This window comes from Siniperca chuatsi, linkage group LG5 (genome assembly GCF_020085105.1).
Source record: "Siniperca chuatsi isolate FFG_IHB_CAS linkage group LG5, ASM2008510v1, whole genome shotgun sequence".
NCBI lineage: Eukaryota > Metazoa > Chordata > Actinopteri > Centrarchiformes > Sinipercidae > Siniperca > Siniperca chuatsi.
In genome coordinates, this window is record NC_058046.1 from 492,501 (window position 1) to 510,000 (window position 17,500).

The following is a 17,500-nucleotide window of genomic DNA, read 5'->3' on the forward strand; positions in this document are numbered from 1 at the left end:
CTGTCTGGCTGTTTACCTGTCTGTTTACCTGTCTGACTGTTTACCTGTCTGTCTGTTTACCTGTCTGTTTACCTGTCTGACTGTTTACCTGTCTGTTTACCTGTTTGTCTGACTGTTTACCTGTCTGACTGTTTACCTGTTTGTTTACCTGTCTGTTTACCTGTTTGTCTGACTGTTTACCTGTCTGTCTGTTTACCTGTTTGTCTGTTTACCTGTCTGACTGTTTACCTGTCTGTCTGTTTACCTGTCTGTTTACCTGTCTGACTGTTTACCTGTCTGTTTACCTGTTTACCTGTCTGTTTACCTGTCTGACTGCCTGTCTCTTTATAAATTGTAGATGGATTGAGTGCAGATTTACCATTTCTAACGTGTTTGTCTCTCTGTTCAGACACAGCAGGTGAATCTGGTCTGACTCAGTTCTTGATGTCGGAGCTCAGCCGTCTGCAGAGGGCGCTGCAGGACGAGAGGAGGCGTCGCCAGCAGGCCCGCTCCGTCGCCAAGGATCAGGTCGGCAGGTTACTAAGGAAGAGTTAAAGATGTAGATCACATCCTTCTCTGACGACAGATGGTACTATGCTGGTTAAGTCATTGTGTTTTGGTGTGCCGGTTCGTTGCGGTCTCCAGGAGGCGTGGTCTCGGCAGCAGCAGCTGAGGGACCACGAGCTGAGGAAGCTGACTGAGCGCATGCAAAAGGTTCGGGAGGAGCGTGAGCGGCTGAGCGAGGAGGTGAAACAGCTCAGAGATCACAACTACGGTCTGATGGCCGACATCAACAGTCTGAGCCAGGAAAAGAGCAACGCCCTGCTGGCCAACAGGGACCTGCAGATAGAGGTCAGGTGACCTCTGACCCCTCACCCCCCGATGACCACTGCAGAGAGATGCAGGTGGATCTGACCTCTGACCTTTGACCTCTGTGTGTGTGTGCAGGTGGAGCGTCTGAAACACACGGTGCTGCGAGCTGAAAGTCAGACTCGACTGCTGAGACGACGAACACTGAGACCGCTGCAGGAGGTAGACATCTGACATAGTTCAACTGCTTTCACTGCTTACACTTCAACTGACACTTCAACTGCTTTCACTGCTTACACTTCAACTGACACTTCAACTGCTTTCAGTGCTTACACTTCAACTGACAGTTCCACTGCTTTCAGTGCTTACACTTCAACTGACAGTTCCACTGCTTTCAGTGCTTACACTTCATCTGACAGTTCAACTGCTTTCAGTGCTTACACTTCATCTGACAGTTCAACTGCTTTCAGTGCTTACACTTCAACTGACACTTCAACTGCTTTCAGTGCTTACACTTCATCTGACAGTTCAACTGCTTTCAGTGCTTACACTTCAACTGACACTTCAACTGCTTTCAGTGCTTACACTTCAACTGACAGTTCAACTGCTTTCAGTGCTTACACTTCATCTGACACCGTTCAACTGCTTTCAGTGCTTACACTTCATCTGACACACTTCAACTGCTTTAAGTGCTTACACTTCAACTGGCACTTCAACTGGTTTAAGTGCTTTCACTTCATTTGACACAGTTCAACTGCTTTCAGTGCTTACACTTCATCTGACACAGTTCAAATTATTTCAGTGCTTACACTTCAACTGACACAGTTCAACTGCTTTCACTGCTTACACTTCAACTGACAGTTCAACTGCTTTCACTGCTTGCACTTCAACTGACACTTCAACTGCTTTCAGTGCTTACACTTCAACTGACAGTTCCACTGCTTTCAGTGCTTACACTTCAACTGACACTTCAACTGCTTTCAGTGCTTACACTTCATCTGACACAGTTCAACTGCTTTCAGTGCTTACACTTCAACTGCAATTCCCATAAAATATGTCACATACAAGGAGTTAACATTTAGAGACATTTCAGCCCGTTTACAATGTTTGTACCTGCAATTTTCAGCTTAAGCAAAAACACTTCAATTTACTTCAGAAAATGTAGCCATTTCTAGTTCAGCATGATCCTTCTTAAACAATTCTTCGACATGTTTGAACAGTAAACACGTGTTAGAACATTGTTTTTAAAGCGACGTGGAGAGAAAAGTAAGAAGAATTACTTCTGATGGATCAAATACAAACAAACGGTTATACACTACATGGCCAAAAGTATGTGGACAGCTGAACCTGCGATTGCTACACTGTGGCCATTAGTGAGGTCCAACACCGATGGTGGATTAACTTGTTAAAATGTGTGTTTTCAGAGCAGGAGTCTGGCTCTGCCCACAGACACCTTCTTCCACCCCAACAGACCGGAGGAGCAGAAAGAGGAAAAACACGAGGAGAAAAAAGAGGAGAAGCAGGAAGAGAAGAAGGAGGAGAAGCAGAAGGAGACGCAGCAGCAGCAGCAGCAGCAGAGTCCAGCTCCTCTTCAGATGAACCTCCTCTCTACAGTGTTCAGACTGAGGAGAGACCTCCACAGAGCAGAGGAGCAGAGAGCCAGGGTGAGGAGGAGGAGGAGGAGGAGGAGGAGGAGGAGGAGGAGATATTGATCACTGTATACAAAAGATAACACGAGGTTGACGTCACACAAAACCAGGAATAATAAGAGATAAATAATTCTTGGCGAACGTTCGGTTCACGTCATCAATGAGAGAAGTTCGTTAAAATGTCTTCACTCTGGTTTCTTTTTAATGTTTCACAATAAAAGCCTTCCAGGGAACTGAAGGGATTAGGTTTCCTGAACTGCTGGAGGCTTTTATTGTGAAACAGAAAACAGGAACAGATCAGAAAAGAGGGAGGCCGATTGATTGATTAGCAGTCATCAATACGAGGAGTCGGTCTTTCTAATAAACGTAAATGATAAGAAAATCAATAACTGACTCTGCACGTAGACTCGCCAGGGTCACCACGACAACTAAACACTCATCATCCAGGTGTGTGTCAGCCGATCAGCTGACCGGGTGCGTCAGGTGTCACAGGTGAGACTGGGTGCGTTTGTTTTCAGAGTCTGGAGGAGAAGGAGGAGCTGGAGCTGCAGTGCACTCAGCTGAAGGGAGACGCCAGGATTTACCGCCAACGAAACAAACAAACCCTCAGACAGCTGGAGGAGGTGATCAGAGAGAGAGACAAGGTGAGGAGGAGGAGGAGGTGATCAGAGAGAGAGACAAGGTGAGGAGGAGGAGGAGGTGATCAGAGAGAGAGACAAGGTGAGGAGGAGGAGGAGGTGATCAGAGAGAGAGACAAGGTGAGGAGGAGGAGGAGGTGATCAGAGAGAGAGACAAGGTGAGGAGGAGGAGGAGGTGATCAGAGAGAGAGACAAGGTGAGGAGGAGGAGGAGGAGGTGATCAGAGAGAGAGAGAGACAAGGTGAGGAGGAGGAGGAGGAGGAGGAGGAGGAGGTGAGGAGAGAGAGAGAGAAGGTGGTGAGGAGGAGGAGGAGACAAGAGGATCAGAGAGAGAGACAGGTGAGGAGGAGGAGGAGGTGAGAGAGACAAGGTGAGGGAGGAGGAGGAGGAGGAGAGGAGGTGATCAGAGAGAGAGAGGAGGAGGTGAGGAGGAGGAGGAGGAGGAGGGTGATCAGAGAGAGAGGTGAGGAAGGTGAGGAGGAGGAGGAGGTGATCAGAGAGGTGACAAGGTGAGAGGAGGAGGAGGAGGAGGTGATCAGAGAGAGAGAGGAGGAGGAGGAGGAGGAGATCAGGAGAGGAGGTGAGAGAGGAGGAGGAGGTGAGGAGGAGGAGGAGAGAGAGAGAGAGAGAGACAAGGTGGAGGAGGAGGAGGAGGAGGAGGAGGAGGAGGAGGAGGAGGAGGAGGAGGAGGAGAGAGAGAGAAGGAGGTGAGGAGGAGGAGGAGGAGGAGGAGGAGGAGGTGATCAGAGAGAGAGACAAGGTGAGGAGGAGGAGGAGGAGGAGGGGAGGTGATCAGAGAGAGAGACAAGGTGAGGAGGAGGAGGAGGAGGAGGAGGAGGAGGTGATCAGAGAGAGAGAGAGAGGAGGAGGAGGAGGTGAGGAGAGAGACAAGGTGGGAGGAGGAGGGAGGAGGAGGTGATCAGAGAGAGGAGGTGAAGGTGAGGAGGAGGAGGAGGAGGTGATCAGAGAGAGAGAGAGGTGAGGTGAGGAGGAGGAGGTGGTGATCAGAGAGAGAGACAGGGAGAGGAGGGAGGAGGAGGAGGAGGTGATCAGAGAGAGAGACAAGGTGAGGAGGAGGAGGAGGAGGATCAGAGAGAGAGAGACAAGGTGAGGAGGAGGAGGAGGAGGAGGAGGGAGAGAGACAATCAGAGAGAGAGACAAGGTGAGGAGGAGGAGGAGGAGGAGGAGGAGGTGATCAGAGAGAGAGACAAGGTGAGGAGGAGGAGGAGGAGGAGGAGGAGGAGGAGGTGATCAGAGAGAGAGAGGAGGTGAGGAGGAGGAGGTGATCAGGAGAGGTGAGGAGGAGGAGGAGGAGGTGATCAGAGAGAGAGACAAGGTGAGGAGGAGGAGGAGGAGGAGGAGGAGGAGGAGGTGATCAGAGAGAGAGACAAGGTGAGGAGGAGGAGGAGGAGGAGGAGGTGAGAGAGAGAGACAAGGTGAGGAGGAGGAGGAGAGGTGATCAGAGAGAGAGAAGGTGAGGAGAGGAGGAGGAGGAGGAGAGAGATCAGAGAGAGAGACAAGGTGAGGAGGAGGAGGAGGTGATCAGAGAGAGAGAGGTGAGGAGAGAGAGAGAGGAAGGTGAGGAGGAGGAGGAGGAGGAGGAGGTGAGAGAGAGAGAAGGTGAGGTGAGGAGGAGGAGGAGGAGGAGAGAGGAGGAGTGAGGAGGAGGTCAGAGGTGAGGAGGAGAGGAGGAGGAGGAGGTGATCAGAGAGAGACAAGGTGGAGGAGGAGGAGGAGGAGGAGGTGATCAGAGAGAGAGGTGAGGAGGAGGAGGAGGTGATCAGAGAGAGAGACAAGGTGAGGAGGAGGAGGAGGAGGTGATCAGAGAGAGAGACAAGGTGAGGAGGAGGAGGTGAGGAGGTGATCAGAGAGAGAGAGGTGAGGAGGAGGAGGAGGAGGAGGAGGAGGTCAGAGAGAGAGAGAGGAGGAGGAGGAGGAGGAGGAGGAGGTGGAGAGAGAGAGAGACAAGGTGAGGAGGAGGAGGAGAGGTGATCAGAGAGAGAGACAAGGTGAGGAGGAGGAGGAGGTGAGGGGAGGAGGAGGAGGAGGTGATCAGAGAGAGAGAGACAAGGTGAGGGAGGAGGAGGAGGTGATCAGAGAGAGAGACAAGGTGAGGAGGAGGAGGAGGAGGAGGAGGGTGATGATCAGAGAGAGAGACAAGGTGAGGAGGAGGAGGAGGAGGAGGAGGAGGTGAGAGAGAGACAAGGTGAGGTGAGGAGGAGGAGGAGAGAGAGGAGAGACAAGGAGAGGAGGAGGGTGAGGAGGAGGAGGAGGTGATCAGAGAGAGAGACAAGGTGAGGAGGAGGAGGAGGAGGTGATCAGAGAGAGAGACAAGGTGAGGAGGAGGAGGAGGAGGTGATCAGAGGAGGAGGAGGAGGAGAGGATCAGAGAGGAGGAGGAGGAGGAGGAGAGGAGGTGAGAGAGAGAGAGACAGGTGAGGAGGTGGAGGAGGAGAGAGACAAGGTGAGGAGGAGGAGGAGGAGGATCAGAGAGAGAGACAAGGTGAGGAGGAGGGAGGAGGCGGAGGAGGAGGTGATGAGGAGAGAGAGAGACAAGGTGAGGAGAGAGGAGGAGGAGGAGGAGGAGGAGGTGATCAGAGAGAGAGACAAGGTGAGGAGGAGGAGGAGGAGGTGATCAGAGAGAGAGAGACAAGGTGAGGAGGAGGAGGAGGAGGAGGTGATCAGAGAGAGAGACAAGGTGAGGAGGAGGAGGAGGTGATCAGAGAGAGAGACAAGGTGAGGAGGAGGAGGAGGTGATCAGAGAGAGAGACAAGGTGAGGAGGAGGAGGAGGTGATCAGAGAGAGAGACAAGGTGAGGAGGAGGAGGAGGAGGAGGAGGAGGAGGAGGAGGTGATCAGAGAGAGAGACAAGGTGAGGAGGAGGAGGAGGAGGAGGAGGAGGAGGTGATCAGAGAGAGAGACAAGGTGAGGAGGAGGAGGAGGCGGAGGAGGAGGTGATCAGAGAGAGAGACAAGGTGAGGAGGAGGAGGAGGAGGGGGAGGAGGAGGTGATCAGAGAGAGAGACAAGGTGAGGAGGAGGAGGAGGTGATCAGAGAGAGAGACAAGGTGAGGAGGAGGAGGAGGAGGAGGTGATCAGAGAGAGAGACAAGGTGAGGAGGAGGAGGAGGAGGAGGAGGAGGTGATCAGAGAGAGAGAGACAAGGTGAGGAGGAGGAGGAGGAGGAGGTGATCAGAGAGAGAGACAAGGTGTCATGATGTCATGAATGTAAACCCCTCTGATTGGTGTTTCAGGCACTGTCGTCGCGGGGAGAGCAGCAGGAGGAGGCGCGGCAGCTCCTGCAGGAGAAGGATCAGTACAGAGAACAGGTCAGACAGCTCACAGAGAAATCGGATAGGCTGGAGCTCCTCCTGCTGAGGTCACAGGGGGAGGAGCTCCAGCTGAGGACACGCCTCCGCAGAATCACCTGCAACACTCACCAGGTGAGGAGGAGGAGAAGGAGGAGGAGGAGGAGGAGGAGGAGGTGATGAAGGAGTTCATAATGTACACAACAATGATGATGTAATGATGAAGGCTTTCTCCCTCAGTGTGATAGGAGTGTGAGCAGTGAGGAAGAGGAGGAGCCCACAGAGAACGCTGATAAAGGTGAGAGTCATGTGGTGACATGAAGTGGTGTCATATGAAGTAATGTCATGTGAAGTGGTGTCATGTGAAGTGGTAATGTGAAGTGGTGTCATATGAAGTGGTGTCATGTGAAGTGGTGTCATGTGAAGTGGTAATGTGAAGTGGTGTCATGTGAAGTGGTATATGAAGTGGTAATGTGAAGTGGTGTCATGTGAAGTGGTATATGAAGTGGTGTCATGTGAAGTGGTGTCATGTGAAGTAATGTCATGTGAAGTGGTGTCATGTGAAGTGGTATGTGAAGTGGTAATCTGAAGTGGTGTCATGTGAAGTGGTGTCATGTGAAGTAATGTCATGTGAAGTGGTGGTATATGAAGTGGTAATGTGAAGTAATGTCATGTGAAGTGGTGTCATGTGAAGTGGTAATGTGAAGTGGTGTCATGTGAAGTAGTGTCATGTGAAGTGGTATATGAAGTGGTAATGTGAAGTGGTGTCATGTGAAGTGGTGTCATGTGAAGTAATGTCATGTGAAGTGGTATGTGAAGTGGTAATCTGAAGTGGTGTTATGTGAAGTGGTGTCATGTGAAGTAATGTCATGTGAAGTGCTGTCATGTGAAGTGGTGTCATGTGAAGTAGTGGTATATGAAGTGGTAATGTGAAGTGGTGTCATGTGAAGTGGTGTCATGTGAAGTAATGTCATGTGAAGTGGTGGTATATGAAGTGGTAATGTAAAGTGGTGTCATGTGAAGTAATGTCATGTGAAGTGGTGTCATGTGAAGTGGTAATGTGAAGTGGTGTCATGTGAAGTAGTGTCATGTGAAGTAATGTCATGTGAAGTGGTGTCATGTGAAGTGGTATGTGAAGTGGTAATCTGAAGTGGTGTCATGTGAAGTGGTGTCATGTGAAGTAATGTCATGTGAAGTGGTGGTATATGAAGTGGTAATGTGAAGTAATGTCATGTGAAGTGGTGTCATGTGAAGTGGTAATGTGAAGTGGTGTCATGTGAAGTAATGTCATGTGAAGTGGTGGTATATGAAGTGGTAATGTGAAGTGGTGTCATGTGAAGTGGTGTCATGTGAAGTAATGTCATGTGAAGTGGTATGTGAAGTGGTAATCTGAAGTGGTGTTATGTGAAGTGGTGTCATGTGAAGTAATGTCATGTGAAGTGCTGTCATGTGAAGTGGTGTCATGTGAAGTAGTGGTATATGAAGTGGTAATGTGAAGTGGTGTCATGTGAAGTGGTGTCATGTGAAGTGGTGTCATGTGAAGTAATGTCATGTGAAGTGGTGGTATATGAAGTGGTAATGTGAAGTGGTGTCATGTGAAGTAATGTCATGTGAAGTGGTGTCATGTGAAGTGGTAATGTGAAGTGGTGTCATGTGAAGTAGTGTCATGTGAAGTGGTGTCATGTGAAGTGGTGTGATCATGTGAAGTGGTGTCATGTGAGGTGGTGTCATGTGAAGTGGTGTGATCATGTGAAGTAGTGAGTGTGAAGTGGTGTCATGTGAAGTAGTGTCATGTGAGGTGTGTCATGTGAGGTGGTGTCATGTGAAGTGGTGTGATCATGTGAAGTAGTGTCATGTGAAGTGGTGTCATGTGAAGTGGTGTCATGTGAAGTGGTGTGATCATGTGACCTGGTATCATGTAACTTGGTGTGATCAGGCAGCAGTGAGGAGGTCCGGAGTGGGACGTCGGGGGAGAATGAGGAGGCGGCAGCGCTGCAGCAGCACAACAACTCTCCTGTAGGAGGAGCCGCAAAGTCTGAACAGAAGCCCAGCACTGCTGCATCATGGGTAATATACCTGAGGCTTCTCTCTGTTTCTGTCAGCAGACTCTGACAGCTGCCTCGAAGCGACTGTGCCGACATCAGAGAGTTCGATGTTCAGGTTGATGCCGCTCTCGTGTCCATACAGTAAATATGAAGCTACAGCCAGCAGCCGCTTAGCTTAGCTTAGCATAAAGACTGTAAACAGGGGGAAACCGCTAGCCTGGCTCTGTCCACAGGTAACAGAATCCACCTGCCAGCCGCTCTGAAGCTCCCTGATTAACTTGTTATATAAATGCAGAGGTGGATCCACGTCTCAGGTGTACTCAGGTGCCGTCTGGGAGCTCAGCAGGTCTGCACCTGTACAGAGACCAGCAACCCTCATCGTTGTTGTTTGTTTTTAATGTGTCTGCCCAGTTTTTACTTTCTACAAGCAGCGAGTCTCAACTTCACCTGTCTCTCTCCCTGTCTCTCTCTCTACCTGTCTGTCTCTCTGTCTGTCTACCTGTCTGTCTCTCTGTCTGGGTCTCTCTCTCTCTCTCTCTGTCTGTCTCTCTCTCTCTCTACCTGTCTCTCTCTCTGTCTACCTGTCGGTCTGTCTCTCTCTCTCTACCTGTCTCTCTCTCTACCTGTCTCTCTCTCTCTCTACCTGTCTCTCTCTCTGTCTACCTGTCGGTCTGTCTCTCTCTCTCTCTCTACCTGTCTCTCTCTCTCTCTCTCTGCCTGTCTCTCTCTCTCTCTTTCTCTCTACCTGTCTCTCTCTCTACCTGTCTCTCTCTCTGCCTGTCTGTCTGTCTCTCTCTCTCTACCTGTCTCTCTCTCTCTCTCTGTCTGTCTCTCTCTCTCTCTCTCTCTCTCTCTCTCTCTCTCTCTCTCTCTCTACCTGTCTCTCTCTCTGCCTGTCTCTCTCTCTCTCTCTACCTGTCTCTCTCTCTGCCTGTCTCTCTCTCTCTCTCTACCTGTCTCTCTCTCTACCTGTCTCTCTCTCTGCCTGTCTCTCTCTCTGTCTACCTGTCTGTCTGTCTCTCTGTCTCTCTCTCTGTCTGTCTGCCTGTCTCGCTTTCTGTCTACCTGTCTGTCTCTCTCTCTCTCTACCTGTCTCTCTCTCTCTCTCTCTCTCTGCCTGTCTCTCTCTCTGCCTGCCTGTCTGTCTGCAGGAGACAGATGACCTCCTGACCTCCAGAAGTCGACCAAACTTCTTCTACCGCAGGTCAGCGGCGATTCTGTTTAAACTTTGTCTGAAATATTTCTGCAGTTATCGGAGTGACCGTCTGAGCTTGTTCTTGTTTCCATGACAACAGGAAGCGAGCCGTCAGGTCGAAGCTCTGCTGTAAAGAGTACACAGCCGGTAACCTTGACGACAGCAGCGGCAGTGACATCACCGACTCCGACTGACCTATAGAGAGCCTCGACTCAGAGACGTTGGACTTTAAAACATTTGGCTTTTTATTCAGTTTGTTTCTCTTTGATCTTTTATGTACGTTTCACTTCACTTTATTCAGCTGCTGACGGTGTGTTCAGGTGGAGGGCCGCAGCTTTGTCATAAAACTGTATTTATATAAACGTAGTTTGTATTTTGTTCATGTCTGTTTCCACAAGAAGAAAACGGAACGAAAAGTTACGAATAATAAAAATAAAACATCAGGAATCACTGGTTTGAGATACTTCTGAGAGAGTGAGTTCAACGTCTTATCTCACTGATTTACTTTGTGTATCTGATGAAGTCCGTCTTTATCTTTTTATGAATATTTATTTTTTTCTGCAGTAAGAAAGTAAAAGAGGTTTTATATACAGTATGATGATCTGAAGTTCTTCTAGTTATGATTAAACCTGAACATCATCTCTCAAACTGTGTGTTCTCAGGTTCTACAATATTTCTGTTGGTTTGAAATATTTCTTGTAAATTGCATCACAGTCTCATAATTTTGACTAAAAAAGTCCAAATATTATCTAATTTTCTTGTCTTGATTTAGATGTGAATAAAATGTGTTTTCAGTTGGAAACTTGTATGAAGCCTATTTTACTAGCGGTCAGAAATACGAAATAAAAATGTATCTGAGCAGCAGTTATTAAATTAAAGACAAGAAACGAGCAAATAAAGAGGTGAAACTCTTTCACATTAAAACAATTATACTAAAGAGACATTTCACGAGAATTTAAAAGGTTTCCTCAAAAGCTGTTCGGAGGGACTTTTCTGCATCTTCGGAATTTACGATTTTCTCCGCGGACCGGGAACGCCGCAACGCACGCCCGTTGCCATGGTGACGCAGCGACGCTCAGACCCGCTGAAAGAAGAAGACGGTGCTAACGGACTTTATCCTCACGGAAACTGTAAAAACACACGACCAGAGAGACAAACACTGTCCGCTCAACAGGTTTACCTCACGGCAGAACTCTCCTCCGGCCCGCGGAACTCTCCTCCGGCCCGCGGAACTCTCCTCCGGCCCGGGGACTGAAAGGTCCGGACTAGCATCTCAGATTAGCAGCTGGCTAGCTAACGTCAGGATGTGTGAGAGCAGAGCGGTTCCGAGCGGGAAGGTGTACCGGCAGCTGTTTGACGCCCAGGTGGGTCAAAGGTCGCAGCCTGGCGGTAAAATGAAGCGGTGTGTGTTATGAAAGGTCAGCTGACAGGTCAGATGGCTCTGCAGCGCCACCTGCAGAGGCTAACATGCTAAGCTAGTGCGGGGGTAGTTACTGGTTACTGCGCAGATTTAGATTAGAGAGGAAACCACTTATTGATCAGCTGCTGATGACTCCCTGACTGTGATCTGATCTGTGATCAGCTGTTTCTGTTTCGCAGGTTCAGCTGTCCAGATCTCTGCTGGCAGGACGGAAAGACACGAGGACAGACTGTCTGTCTGCCGAGGACAGTAACACGCAGGGCAGTGCAACCAGCAGGTAGGCAGACAGACAGGCAGACAGAGAGACAGACAGGCAGGCAGAGAGACAGGCAGAGAGAGAGACAGACAGGCAGACAGAGAGACAGACAGGCAGGCAGAGAGACAGACAGACAGGCAGAGAGAGAGACAGACAGGCAGACAGAGAGACAGACAGACAAGCAGGCAGAGAGACAGACAGGCAGACAGAGAGACAGACAGACAAGCAGGCAGAGAGACAGACAGACAGAGAGAGAGACAGACATGCAGGCAGAGAGACAGACAGACAAGCAGGCAGAGAGACAGGCAGACAGGCAGAGAGAGAGACAGACATGCAGGCAGAGAGACAGACAGACAGGCAGAGAGAGAGACAGACAGGCAGACAGAGAGACAGAGAGACAGACAGACAGGCAGACAGACAGGCAGAGAGAGAGACAGACATGCAGACAGACAGACAGAGAGACAGACAGGCAGACAGAGAGACAGACAGACAGAGAGATAGACAGGCAGACAAACAGACAGACATAGAGAGAGACAGGCAGACAGACAGACAGGCAGACAAACAGACAGACAGACAGGTAGGCAGACAGGCAGGCAGAGAGACAGGCAGACAGGCAGTCAGAGAGACAGACAGGTAGGCAGAGAGAGAGACAGGCAGGTAGGCAGAGAGAGAGACAGGCAGGTAGGCAGAGAGACAGACATGCAGACAGACAGGCAGACAGACAGACAGAGAGACAGACAGGCAGACAGAGAGACAGACAGACAGAGAGATAGACAGGCAGACAAACAGACAGACATAGAGAGAGACAGACAGACAGGCAGACAGACAGACAGGCAGACAAACAGACAGACAGACAGGTAGGCAGACAGGCAGGCAGAGAGACAGGCAGACAGGCAGTCAGAGAGACAGACAGGTAGGCAGAGAGAGAGACAGGCAGGCAGAGAGACAGACAGGCAGAGAGAGAGACAGGCAGGTAGGCAGGCAGACAGACAGACAGGCAGACAGGCAGAGAGAGAGACAGGCAGGTAGGCAGGCAGAGAGACAGACAGGCAGAGAGAGAGACAGGCAGACAGAGAGACAGACAGACAGAGAGATAGACAGGCAGACAAACAGACAGACATAGAGAGAGACAGACAGACAGGCAGACAGACAGACAGGCAGACAAACAGACAGACAGACAGGTAGGCAGACAGGCAGGCAGAGAGACAGGCAGACAGGCAGTCAGAGAGACAGACAGGTAGGCAGAGAGAGAGACAGGCAGGCAGAGAGACAGACAGGCAGAGAGAGAGACAGGCAGGTAGGCAGGCAGACAGACAGACAGGCAGACAGGCAGAGAGAGAGACAGGCAGGTAGGCAGGCAGAGAGACAGACAGGCAGAGAGAGAGACAGGCAGGTAGGCAGGCAGACAGACAGGCAGACAGAGAGAGAGACAGGCAGACAAACAGACAGACAGAGAGAGAGACAGACAGGTAGGCAGGCAGACAGACAGACAGGTAGACAGACAGACAGACAGGCAGACAGACAGGCAGAGAGAGAGACAGGCAGGTAGGCAGGCAGACAGACAGACAGAGAGAGAGACAGGCAGACAAACAGACAGACAGAGAGAGAGACAGACAGGTAGGCAGACAGTCAGACAGACAGGTAGACAGACAGACAGGGGGACACCTGTTCCGTGTCTCTCAGGTGTTGTGTCGTCTCTCCAGCAGGGGGCAGCAGGTGGAGCAGGATGACGGTGATGATGTCAGCGGACTTCCTGACTCCGTGGGTTCGTATCACCGAACACTTTCACTTTGATAATGAAACACCTGCAGACCAGGAGGACTTCTGTGGACCTCAGAGGCTCCGCTCGGGGTCCGGGCTTCCCGTGGAGGATTACCCACAATCCATAGAGCAGTGACACTGTGACGACCAGTCTGTGCACGAAGTATCTGTGTGTCGGTCCGTGTGACTGCCTCGCAACCAATCACAGCTCTCTCTCTCTCTCTCTCTCTCAGTGGTCGATCGGCCGAGCTCTGACATCATCCAACGACTGACGGAGAAGAAACGCAGAAAACACGAAGAAGCTCTGCAGCAGCTGGAAACAGAGCTCGCACAGCTGTCTCAGGTGGAGTCGCACACCTGAGGCACGTGCTGCACCTGATACTGGTTCTTACCTGAACTCATTTACATATTGTGTTTCCAGGTGAGTGAGACTCAGGTGAGGACCGTCAGTATGGAGCTGCTGTCCTCTCTGCAGCAGGTGGACCTGAGACTGAACACCCTGAAGGACAGAATGGAGCAGCTGCAGCACGTCAGTCTGCAGGTACACATGAACACCTGGATCAGAAACCTGCTCCTCCTCAGGGTCCTGACTCCGTCAGACCTGAAACACATCGAGTCGTTCAGCGCGACTCGCACGTCCAGAGGACGTCATCGTCTCTGACGTCCGTCCAGAATAAACCTCATAAACCCGCTGAGCCGCCAGAGAAGAAAGCGGCTGCAGAACCTGCCTGAGAATCCTGCTGTTTCTAAGTTTCCTTCAGTCTCACAGTGATCCAGAGACAGCTGTCTGTCCGTCCACGGGTCCACTGCAGACAGGAGCTGCTGACTGCTGGTTCGGCTGCTCTGATGGGACAGTCTGACTACATGTGAACACAGACAGGCTCACAGACGGGGCTCAAGTAGCCCACAGCTAACCGACCACTGACGCCCCTGACGTCATGTCCTCATATAGATTCATATTCCATTTTACAATCACACACATATTACACGTTAGTTACCGTAAGGTCCATTTAGTAGCTGTTCTGGAGCTTTTGATCATATGTCTTTGAAACTTAGCCTTTAAGCGCACGTGCACGAGAAGTCGTTAAAGTGCTCATAAAAACTGGAAATTTGAATATCTACAATTCCATCTGCTGATGAAGAGCATGTGACTAGTGATTGACAGCTCCAGAACAGGTATTAAATGAACCTTAAGGTGATATTGATGTGCCAACTAAATTCAGTTGTTTTTTAGGCAAAAAGGTTAATAAACATTTACAGAAAATATAACTAAACAGTTCAGTTAATAACAAGAATGTGAAAGTTTTTAAATACTCAGAAAATTGTACAGAGTTTGGTTGGTGGTGTTTCTAAAATCCTGGCTGAAGATGTGACCCATTATGTGTGTGTGTGTGTGTGTGTTCAGGAGGTGAATGCTCTCTGGGAGGAGGTGGAGGAGGAGGTGAAGCTGAAGAAGATCAGAATCATGGAGCTGAACCACAAACTGACTGAATCAGAGACTCAACGAACCAACAAGGTCAGACTGAGAGTTTCATCTCAAGCAGCGCAGAAGCACACGTGTTCGTCTGACTGGAGGTTTTCACAAAACTTTATTCACACACGTGCACATAGCAAGCCAGGTACAGGTACACAAAGTACACGATACACGAGTGCTGATAACATTATAGTATAAAAATAAAATCAATTAATGAAATGAAAGACGAATATTAAAAATACGTAATAATAAATAATAATAATAAATTTTAAAAGCCCTGCAGATAATAAGGAAACACATAAGAGGAAGGCAAGTCCTTCTTTATATTTCTGTAACGTTTTAAGAAACGTCGTCTCTTTTATTGTTTGTACGAGCGAGACAGACACATCTGTCAATCAAGAACTTACACAATGAAACTTATTTGCTGTGACGAAGGTACGAGACGTAGACTGACCCCCCCCCTTCACAGGACGTCAGTCTGAACACTGATACAAGACTTTAAAATGGAGCAGGACTTGTTGCCACGGCAGCCCTAATAAAATGTGTACGTGTATGTGGGAACGTCTGTCAGTGTGTAGATACTTCATTTATCCCCGGGGACACGTCACAGCAGCGGGACACGAAGCAGCCACAGGGTGCGCAGAGTGGCGCCGAGCGTCCCAACATGCAGGTAAAGGCAGGCCGCAGGAAGCCAAGCTCAAAGATGGACCGAGTTAGCGAGTCCACCGGCGAGTTTGATGGAAGGAGCTGTTCCTCGTGGAACATCGTGGGGTTTTGGCTGAAGACGCTCGTCTTCTCCGTCACGGTGGGGGTGGGCGACGTTGTTCAGGGTGCTGACCAGCTCCGACAGAGCGCCCCTCGCCCGCGGCAGCGCGATCGGCGGCGCCGGTCGGCCTCTGAGCCTCTGAGTGTGACGGCCTGTTTTCCTTGTAGATCAGAGTTGTGCTCAGGACGTACTGCCACCTGCTGGAGAAGATCGGCTTCCTGCCTCCACCTGACGTCTGCAGACTGATCCACTCCGAGGCCACGGTAGCTCACTGAAACCTTTGACCTCTAACCCGTGACCCCGGACCTCCACACACCGGCAGCTACAGCTCTCCCGTCTGTTTTGCAGATGCTGAATCAGTCCCTCCTGGCGAACCGGCGCAGCGTGGCTCGCCTGCTGCTGCTCCTGCAGGAGGAGAACCTGCAGCGTAAGTCTCTGCTGCGTCTGCACTGGGAGGACTGTCTGAGCCGCTGGAGGAGGAGCAGAGTCCGCGAGGTCATAGACCGCTTCAGGTGGGTGGAGAACCCGGAGACGGCCCGGCTCGGCCCGGTGTTAGACGGGCTCGCACTGCTTCAGTATGGGTCGTATTTGTGCTGTAGGAGTCTCTGCAGCGGGGACGAGGATCAGCAGCTGGTCTCGGTTCCTCAGGTGGTTCAGGAGATGAAACAAACTCAGCGAGATCTGACAGAACGCCGTCGGGACGTCATCTACAACATCTGGTAACGGCAGCGGACACTCTGCGGTCCATCTTCTGATTGGTTCGGTTAACATTTTACAGACTCAAGCCCGACTTGTCGTCCAATCACATCCTTTCTCTGTGTTTCAGCTCTCTGGTCCCGCCCTCCTGCTCCACTGCTCTGGTGTCTGATTGGTTCAACCAGCTGACAGCCGTCAATCAGCGGATCGGTAACTGTTTGACTCGACGCATCACGAACTCTGTTTCCAGCTGTTTTTATTTGCACTTTGCACACAAGTCGAAACACCTGAAGTCCAAATCAAAACGCCTGAAACCCACTCCCATCGTCTGAGCTTTTACTGACGTCGTCTCGCCGCGTCCTCTTCTTCTTCTGCGCTGCTTTAACGGCAGCGGCTGGAGGATCAGCTCCACCAGCTGTTCACCTCCATCAGCCAATGAGCTCGTGTTCTCGCAGCAGCAGCGGGCGGAGACGAGCAGCGCGTCACGTTTTCTCTTCATGAGTTTCTGGAAATTTAAATTTGTGCTTCATTTGGATGAAACCTAACGACTGAGTGTGTGTGTGTGTGTGTGTCTGTGTGTGTTCGTGCGTGTGTGTGTGTTCAGACGGCCTCCACGCTGACTTCCTCCATCAGCTGCGTTGTTCTTATGAACAGACGTGGCGGGATCGCCTTGCTGAGGTGCAGCGCTGCCAGGTAAAAACCGCGTCACAGTATGGCGGCTGGCCTGCCACGCAGCGGGTTCAGTTCGGACTCAAACCCGCTCAGTTATTGATCTCTGACTGCTCTCCTGCAGGAGGAACTCTCAGCTCTGCAGCTGCCAGAGGACGAGGTGAAGCACGTCGTCAGCTCTCAGCTCCTCGCTCTGATTGGAGGAAGTCAAAGTCAGGATGAACAGCGATTGGCTGCTTTAGATGTCAGTCACACAAACCTCACTGAGTCACGTGTTTCAGTTGACTGAACGTCCAAAATGTCTGTATATGTCCAACCTGATCTGTCTCTCTCTCTGCCTGTCTGTCTGCCTCTCTGCCTGTCTCTCTCTCTGTCTGTCTGCCTGCCTGTCTCTCTGCCTGTCTGTCTGTCTGCCTGCCTCTCTACCTGTCTCTCTCTCTGTCTCTCTGCCTGTCTGTCTGTCTGCCTGCCTGTCTGTCTGCCTGTCTCTCTCTCTGTCTCTCTGCCTGTCTGTCTCTCTCTGCCTGTCTCTCTGCCTGTCTGTCTCTCTGCCTGCCTGTCTGTCTGTCTGCCTCTCTACCTGTCTCTCTCTCTGTCTCTCTGCCTGTCTGTCTGTCTGCCTGCCTGTCTGTCTGCCTGTCTCTCTCTCTGTCTCTCTGCCTGTCTGTCTCTCTGCCTGCCTGTCTCTCTGCCTGCCTGTCTGTCTCTCTGCCTGTCTGTCTCTCTGCCTCTCTGTCTCTCTGCCTGTCTGTCTGTCTGTCTCTCTGCCTGCCTCTCTGCCTGTCTGTCTGTCTCTCTGCCTGTCTGCCTCTCTGCCTGTCTCTCTGTCTGCCTGCCTG

At 50.7% G+C, this 17,500-nt stretch overlaps 2 protein-coding genes across 10 annotated transcripts in view; both read left to right on the forward strand.

Annotated features, from left to right (window-relative positions):
- card9 (caspase recruitment domain family, member 9) overlaps positions 1-10,367 on the forward strand; it is a 15,585-nt gene extending 5,218 nt beyond the window's left edge. For 3 of the 6 annotated variants that reach the window (XM_044195795.1, XM_044195796.1, XM_044195794.1), the window contains 10 exons: positions 389-507; positions 625-831; positions 928-1,011; positions 2,214-2,453; positions 2,957-3,082; positions 6,326-6,514; positions 6,620-6,677; positions 8,316-8,446; positions 9,576-9,628; positions 9,720-10,367. In XM_044195795.1, the coding sequence (XP_044051730.1) occupies positions 389-507; positions 625-831; positions 928-1,011; positions 2,214-2,453; positions 2,957-3,082; positions 6,326-6,514; positions 6,620-6,677; positions 8,316-8,446; positions 9,576-9,628; positions 9,720-9,813 (1,301 nt within the window). In that variant the 3' untranslated portion in view covers positions 9,814-10,367. The remainder of the gene's footprint in view (positions 1-388; positions 508-624; positions 832-927; positions 1,012-2,213; positions 2,454-2,956; positions 3,083-6,325; positions 6,515-6,619; positions 6,678-8,315; positions 8,447-9,575; positions 9,629-9,719) is intronic. The other 3 variants (XM_044195797.1, XM_044195799.1, XM_044195798.1) reach the window with 3 other exon arrangements.
- Positions 10,368-10,824: 457 nt separating this feature from the next.
- Positions 10,825-17,500, forward strand: part of ccdc180 (coiled-coil domain containing 180) — a 21,024-nt gene continuing 14,348 nt past the window's right edge. For 2 of the 4 annotated variants that reach the window (XM_044195754.1, XM_044195757.1), the window contains exons 1-11: positions 10,825-10,983; positions 11,219-11,316; positions 12,999-13,060; positions 13,290-13,399; positions 13,478-13,597; positions 14,462-14,572; positions 15,464-15,559; positions 15,645-16,015; positions 16,123-16,202; positions 16,597-16,685; positions 16,786-16,905. In XM_044195754.1, coding sequence (XP_044051689.1) covers positions 10,924-10,983; positions 11,219-11,316; positions 12,999-13,060; positions 13,290-13,399; positions 13,478-13,597; positions 14,462-14,572; positions 15,464-15,559; positions 15,645-16,015; positions 16,123-16,202; positions 16,597-16,685; positions 16,786-16,905 — 1,317 coding nt within the window. In that variant the 5' untranslated portion in view covers positions 10,825-10,923. The remainder of the gene's footprint in view (positions 10,984-11,218; positions 11,317-12,998; positions 13,061-13,289; positions 13,400-13,477; positions 13,598-14,461; positions 14,573-15,463; positions 15,560-15,644; positions 16,016-16,122; positions 16,203-16,596; positions 16,686-16,785; positions 16,906-17,500) is intronic. The other 2 variants (XM_044195756.1, XM_044195755.1) reach the window with 2 other exon arrangements.